The sequence below is a fragment of the Echinops telfairi genome, unplaced genomic scaffold, assembly GCF_000313985.2.
Source record: "Echinops telfairi isolate 266 unplaced genomic scaffold, ASM31398v2 ScPeMD7_443;HRSCAF=831, whole genome shotgun sequence".
Lineage (NCBI taxonomy): Eukaryota > Metazoa > Chordata > Mammalia > Afrosoricida > Tenrecidae > Echinops > Echinops telfairi.
In genome coordinates this window covers 45,015,243-45,021,685 of record NW_022104341.1, presented here as the reverse complement: position 1 = coordinate 45,021,685, position 6,443 = coordinate 45,015,243, and the positions used below count along the sequence as shown (strand labels likewise).

The window sequence follows — 6,443 nt, the reverse complement described above, 5'->3', positions numbered from 1 at the left end:
ACCTCTCTGTCCTGGCCTTCTGCTCAGATGCACATTGTCTCTGTTTGGGCCTGAATTGTCTCTGCTATCCTCAAGAGTGGCCCCCAAATGACCCCAGAATTGGAAAACCCGTGCCTTCTCCTGCAACCCTGACCAGAAACTACTTCAGAGAACAGGGAACACTGCACAGGGGACCATAAAACTCCTCCCAAGCTCGCCCTCTGCTGGTGAACAAGGACCATTTCCCCCTAAATCCTCACCAAGTCTTTCTTGTTGCTCAAATACTCATTTCACTTCCAGTGAGTAGATGGAAGCAGAAAAGTAACATGACATATTCAGAAAGTTTGTTTTCCTCTTTTAGATACTGGAGATAAGCCCTGAGGGAGCTGACCTCACAATCAACAATTCACACCCAGCTGCCCCTCCAGAGAAAAGAGAGGCTGGCTGCTCCCATGAAGATTTACAGCCTCTGGAACACTAGATAGTGTCCTTGTGAGGCAGGATCAACTCAATGACAGCGGGATTTGGGTGTTTGGGTCCTTAAAATGCATCCTTCAGAGGAAATAGATATACATTAAATTAACACTAAATACTCCTCCTACTTGCTGTGATGCCTCATGTGCTTTGACTCCACCCTCACTTTGAGCTCATCCCATCCGAGGGCACTTTGCACAGTGTGTTGGCCAGCCTGCCTGCATGCACAGCCAGAGCCAAACAGGTGCTTTCCAATTGTGGCGGAAGTTGAGAGTGGCCCAGAGAAACTCAACTCAAATGAGAATCCATGCCATAGTTGATTCTGACTCGTAGGGACCCTATAGAGCAAAGTAAAACTGTCCGCTGTGGGTGGGTTCTGAGATTGCAAATCTTTCCAAGAGCAGAAAGTCTCAGACCAGCTAGAGTGTTTGAACCACAGACCTTGGGGTTACAGCCCAACGTGTCATCCATGTGCCACCAGAGCTGCTTCCGGAGACACTAGGAGACAAGCAAACAAGAGTTACGGGGAGATGGGAGAGTAATGCCACAGGCCAAACCTCTAACCCTGCGCACCAAGATTCATAGCCTGATGAGCACAATACTTATTGTCTGCTGTGTGCCACCCAGAGGGAAGCTTACCCGATAAGCAAGGCAATTCACGACCATCAAGTTGATTCCCTGTACAGTGGAACTGACCTCGTGAGTTTCCGAGACTGTGAGTCTTTATTGAAGTAGAAAGCCCCAACTTTCTTCCAAGGAGTGGCTGATGGTGTCCAACTGCTAACCTGGAGAATCACAGCCCAATGTCTAACCACTAAGCACTGGTTTATATGTACTTACTTATTAATCTGTAGTGAGCAGTTTTACATGGGAAAAACATGTCAAACTGTTTGTGGTTAGTTTGAACCTCTTCACTGCTTGGCAGCTGATTTCCCCCAGAACAAATGTTCCAAGAAACTCAGGCAGAAACAACATTTCTTATGACCAGCAGGCATCATTTCAACTACATCCTGTGGATCAAAGCTGCAGGGCAGCTCAGATTCCATGGGATGAAGGCAGGAACTCAATCCTTAATTGGAGACTAGCTTCCAAGGAGTGAATGAAGATTGTTTTAAAGACAAGTTACCACACCGGATTCAAACCTCAGCAGCCTGACGCCAGTGCTTGTGTGTTTCATTATTATCCCACAGTACAGATACCATTACAATGTCAATAGCCAGCTCAGCTGCTTGTCAACAGGCTGGCGGTTCAAGTGCCTTGTGCAAAATCAGACGTCGCAAACACTACCGGGCACAGTTCTACTCTAACACCTTTGGGGTTTCCTTGAATTGGGACCACTTAGACAGCAACTGGTTTAGTTGTTGTTTTTTGTTATGTTTGATGGTAGCTGATATAAAATGTAATCAACTGCTAACCAAAAGGTTGGTGGTTTCAGCCTCCCTAGGGAGCCCTGGTGGAGGAGTGGGTTATACGTTGAGTTGATAACTGCAAGGTCAGCAGTTCGAAACCACCAGCTGCTCTGCAGAAGAACAATGACGATTTCTACTCCTGTAAAGAGGTACAAGCTCAAAAACCTACAGGCCTGTGGACTCTCTTCCTTTATAACTGTGGGTCGCAACCCCTTTGGGGGTCGAACCACCCTTTCACAGGGGTCGCCTAAGACCATCGGAAAACACACAAATACTGTACTTCACATTATATAATTACATATTGTTTTGTGATTAATCACTATGCTTTAATTATGTTTAATTATGTTCAACTTATAACAATGAAAATACATCCTGCATATTATTTACATTATGATTCATAACAGTAACAAAATTACAGTTGAAGTAGCAACAAAACTAATTTTATGGTTGGGGGGTGACCACCACATGAGGAGCTGTATTACAGGGTCGCAGCATGAGGAAGGCTGAGAACCGCTGCTCTCTAAGGTTACCGTGAGCAGGAGTCGACTCAGTGGCAGTGAGTGGGAACTCTCTTTATGCTCCCATAAAGATTACAGAAGCAAGAAGAACACTGCCATCAAGTAGATTCTGACGCAAAGTGCCCCTGGGGAGGGGTTCTGACGCGATCGGTCTTTATGGGAAGAAACAGCCTCGTTTTCTCCCATGGAGCCACTGGTGTGAACTGCTGATCTTCTAGTGGGGCAATTCTACCTTATTACGGGGTTCACGATGAGTCGGAATTGACTCAAAGGCATTAACAATAGTCAAAAAGGAAGAAGTGATTAGTTCTGCCTCAATGGATCAGGGAAGTTTCACAAAGGAGAAATCATCTCTCTGTGCGTGCAAGTACACACACACACACACCCCCCTAGTGTGGGCAACAGGTTGAGTGTTGGGGCGGCTTTTTGTGGCCGGGCTGGATTGGGTGAGGGTGAGGAGACCCACAAGCCGAGAGTCCAGGGGTTCCACATTGGGCTGGACCCCGCAGGCCTGCAGCACGCTTCGGGAAAGGGCGGTTTCCGCTCCCTTCAAAGACAGACTCGGACAATCACGGGGTTCTTCCACCTTCCACTCTGCCCTACTAAGGTCGCTAAGAGTGGGCATCGACGCGACGGCAGTGAACTGGGTTTGGGCTGAGGTAGTGGGGGAAAGGGCACTGACCTTGAACTGGGGAATCATGAATCCAGACCCAACTCTGCCATTCCCGAGGAACTAACAGTCCAAGGAAGGAAAGGAACAGAGGCCCTACGCCATCGACAGGGTGGGGGCTTCTGACCATATTTGCCCTCCCCAGATTGGAGAGCCACACTTGGTGATCTGCATGGACTGCTCGGCAGATACCATGACCAACCGCCTTCTCCAGCGGAGCCAGAGCAGCCCGCATGGGGATGACAACTCTGAGACCATCACCAAGCGCCTGGAGACCTACTACCGCTCCTCCATCCCCATGATCGCCTACTACGAGACGAAAACACAGCTACACAAGGTGAGCACTTACCTCTCCTCTACAACGAGCCCCCACGGCACAGAAAACTGGCCAGGAAAGTTTTGGTTAAGGGGTCAGGTGTTCAAGCTGCAAGCCGCTGCAGAATTGGGGCTAAAATATAGGTCTCGTAGGCTACTTTGCCTCAATCAAAATCTGTCATTGTAGGCACTGTAAGATGCCAGTCCTATTGTTCTGATGGATGCCATCGTTGTTTCTGAAAAAAGATTTTGTTTTTTCAGAAGAGATGATGTGGCAAAGTTTCTGCATTAAGTTGATGCATAATTTCCAGACCCCAGTTGGTGTGATAATCCCAAAGGTCCCCTAGCTCTAAAATCCAGCAATTCCGAATTTCTAAATTTGTACATCAGTTATGCTTGGCACTTGGCTGCTTCACTTCAATTTCCAGCAGTAACTGATGTAATTGAGAGAGGCAGCACATGGGGCCAGGAGCGCAGGTAATTGACTCCGTCAAGATCTTGCAGGGCGACGGGTGCTGCCGGCTTCCTGATCCCGAGCTATAATCCATGCTGGATCACCATTGAGTTCTGGAATTTGGAGAAACTGCCCAATCCCCATTCACTAATTCATTCAATAAATATGTATGAGGCACCTATTACGAGCTAATATGGTTTGTATTAAAATCAGATGCAGGTGATCATAATTTGAGTCAAAGCAAGCAGAGTGTGAGTACTGGCAGCCTCTTCACCCAGTCAGAGGGAAAAGGGTAATCAGGGGGAGGGTGCCTGAGGAGGGCAAACGTGTGTGTGTGTGTGTGTGTGTGTGTGTGTGTGTTGGGGAGGGAGTGCAAGGAGTGTGCAGTGACGCTATTCTCTGTCCTACAGGGTGGCTAGGAGTCAAAATGAAGTCCAGGGCAGTGGATTTGATTTGGTTGGGAGCAGGGTGGAGGTACAAAGTACCAAGAAGGAGGGGGTGTTCCATATCCAAGGAGCCCCCCAAGAAACTTCAGGGGGGTTGGTAGTGATGTACAGGACCGAGTTAAAGAAAGACAAGAAATGGGGATAGAGAGGCAAGCAAGGACCAGATCAAGATGAACCTGCTTCAGGAGCACATTATCACGGAGGGGCGATGGGGACTAGGTCGGGGCCAGGCTGCCGTTGAGAGGGCTCACGCAGTCAGCCTGGTGGAACACGGAGCGCAAAGGTAGACTGGGAGACACCTGGGAGACTGGGGCAGTCAGGTGAGAACAAGAGAAGCCCAGAGGCCCCAGGCTAGAGAAAGGACATTGGTGTGTCTCGCTTACTATTCACAGAAAGTTAATAGGAGGTATCAATCAACAAACAGCCCCTTGGTGAAAGTAATTAATGATATTCTTCTATGCCTATGAATGATCCATTTCCCAGAATCCTAAGAAGCCCTGGGTTTAGGAAATGAAAAGGACCCCCTCTATTTAACTCCGGGATGGCAACTATAGGGCATAAGAACGTCATCCAGTGGTTCTCAGCATTCCCAATGCCGCGACCCTTGAATACAGTTCCTCATGTGGTGGTGACCCCAAACCATAAAATTATTTTTGATGCTACTTCATAACTATAATTTTGTTACTGCTATGAATTGGGCAACCCCTGTGAAAGGGTCATTTGACCCCCAAAGGGGTCCCTCGACCCCCAGATCAAGAACCGCTGGTGTCATCCCTCCCAATTTCTGCTTCCCCAGCAGGCAAGAAGAATCTACCCCTACTCTTTCTGGCCACACCCCCAGGAGCCTCAGGATGTTTGTTGACAAAGCCCCCCAGGCAGCTACCCCCATGCTATGGGGCTGCAGAGCCAGGCGAAACTTTTTCCTGTGCCTCTTGGTACCTTGGGATGCCAAGCAAAGCAAAGACTTACATGTTTAAAAATAAACAAGCAAAAAAAAAAAAAGAAGAAGTATGTGATGTAAGAGCAGAGTCTTTAGAATTCAGGATGGCAAAGGTCTTTCCAAGATTAGACGGCCCAGTGATTTCTAACCTTTGGGCCAGCTGGAAACCGCCAGCAATCATCCAGATAGAAAGGAAACGTTTCCACTGTCAAAATGTATAGAGGACGAAAAATCCTTAAGTAATTCACGACTTAACCACTTTTGGAGGCAGAATATACCTTGTCTCTCTCGTGTTGTGGCTTGAATTTTACAGAGTCACAGTTATTGACATCTGGATACAGGGTTAACAGTTCTCATATAAAAACAGGCTCCTGGAATCCTTAGAAATATCTAAGAGAGCAGGCAAGGAAGTTGCCCCTGTGTTTTGGAGATGCCGGAGGCCATGGAAAGGAGGTGTTTCTTATTTGCTTCAGAAATCCTGAAACCCACTCACGTCCTGGCTGCAGAGCAGTGTGAGCTGAAGTCCGTGGGACCCACCCTCCTGGGGGGCCTCCCCTCTGAGGAAGCCTTCTCCCCCGACAGCCTCTGCTTTCTGACCGTCTCCTACCCCGGCAGCTGCTTGGGGGCCCTGGGAGAACCAGAAAGAAGGTCAGAGAGGCAAACAGGTTCCCCCCAGACAGCCACATGCTCGGCCCAGGGAGGCAGGAATTGTTTGCTGTGCCCTTTCAGGCTGTTAGCAACTCAACTGTGGCAGTCCCTACCGGAGGGCAATCAGAGAAGGGGATAAGATCGTTGTCACTGGACAAATCACTGTCCCTTTCTGTTCTCTGGGCTTCTGGACTCTAGTGGCACAAGGGTTCAAGTGCTTGGCTGCTAAGCAAAAAAATCCACTGCTCCTCAGGATAAAGGGGTGGCATTCTGCAGCTGTCAATTACAGCTTTGGAAACCGTCTAGGAGAGTCCGACTGAGTCCGATAGGGTCACTTTGAGAGAGAATCACCTCGAGAGCATTGAGGTTTGGGAGTGCTACTTTTGGACTGAGAAATATGAAGAAATAGTCATCTTCTCTCCAACCTTAAACACACACACACACACCCCACCCTCATCACCACTGAGTCAATGACACACACACACACACACACCCCACCCTCATCACCACTGAGTCAATGACACACACACACACACACACACACACACACCCCCCCCCCATCTCCAACCTTAAACACACACACACACACA

General features: G+C 48.4%; 1 protein-coding gene across 2 annotated transcripts in view; it reads left to right on the top strand.

Annotated features, from left to right (window-relative positions):
* Positions 1-6,443, top strand: part of AK5 (adenylate kinase 5) — a 331,424-nt gene that overhangs the window by 311,342 nt on the left and 13,639 nt on the right. For both annotated transcript variants that reach the window (XM_045292114.1, XM_004699317.2), the window contains exon 12: positions 3,196-3,387. In XM_045292114.1, coding sequence (XP_045148049.1) covers positions 3,196-3,387 — 192 coding nt within the window. The remainder of the gene's footprint in view (positions 1-3,195; positions 3,388-6,443) is intronic.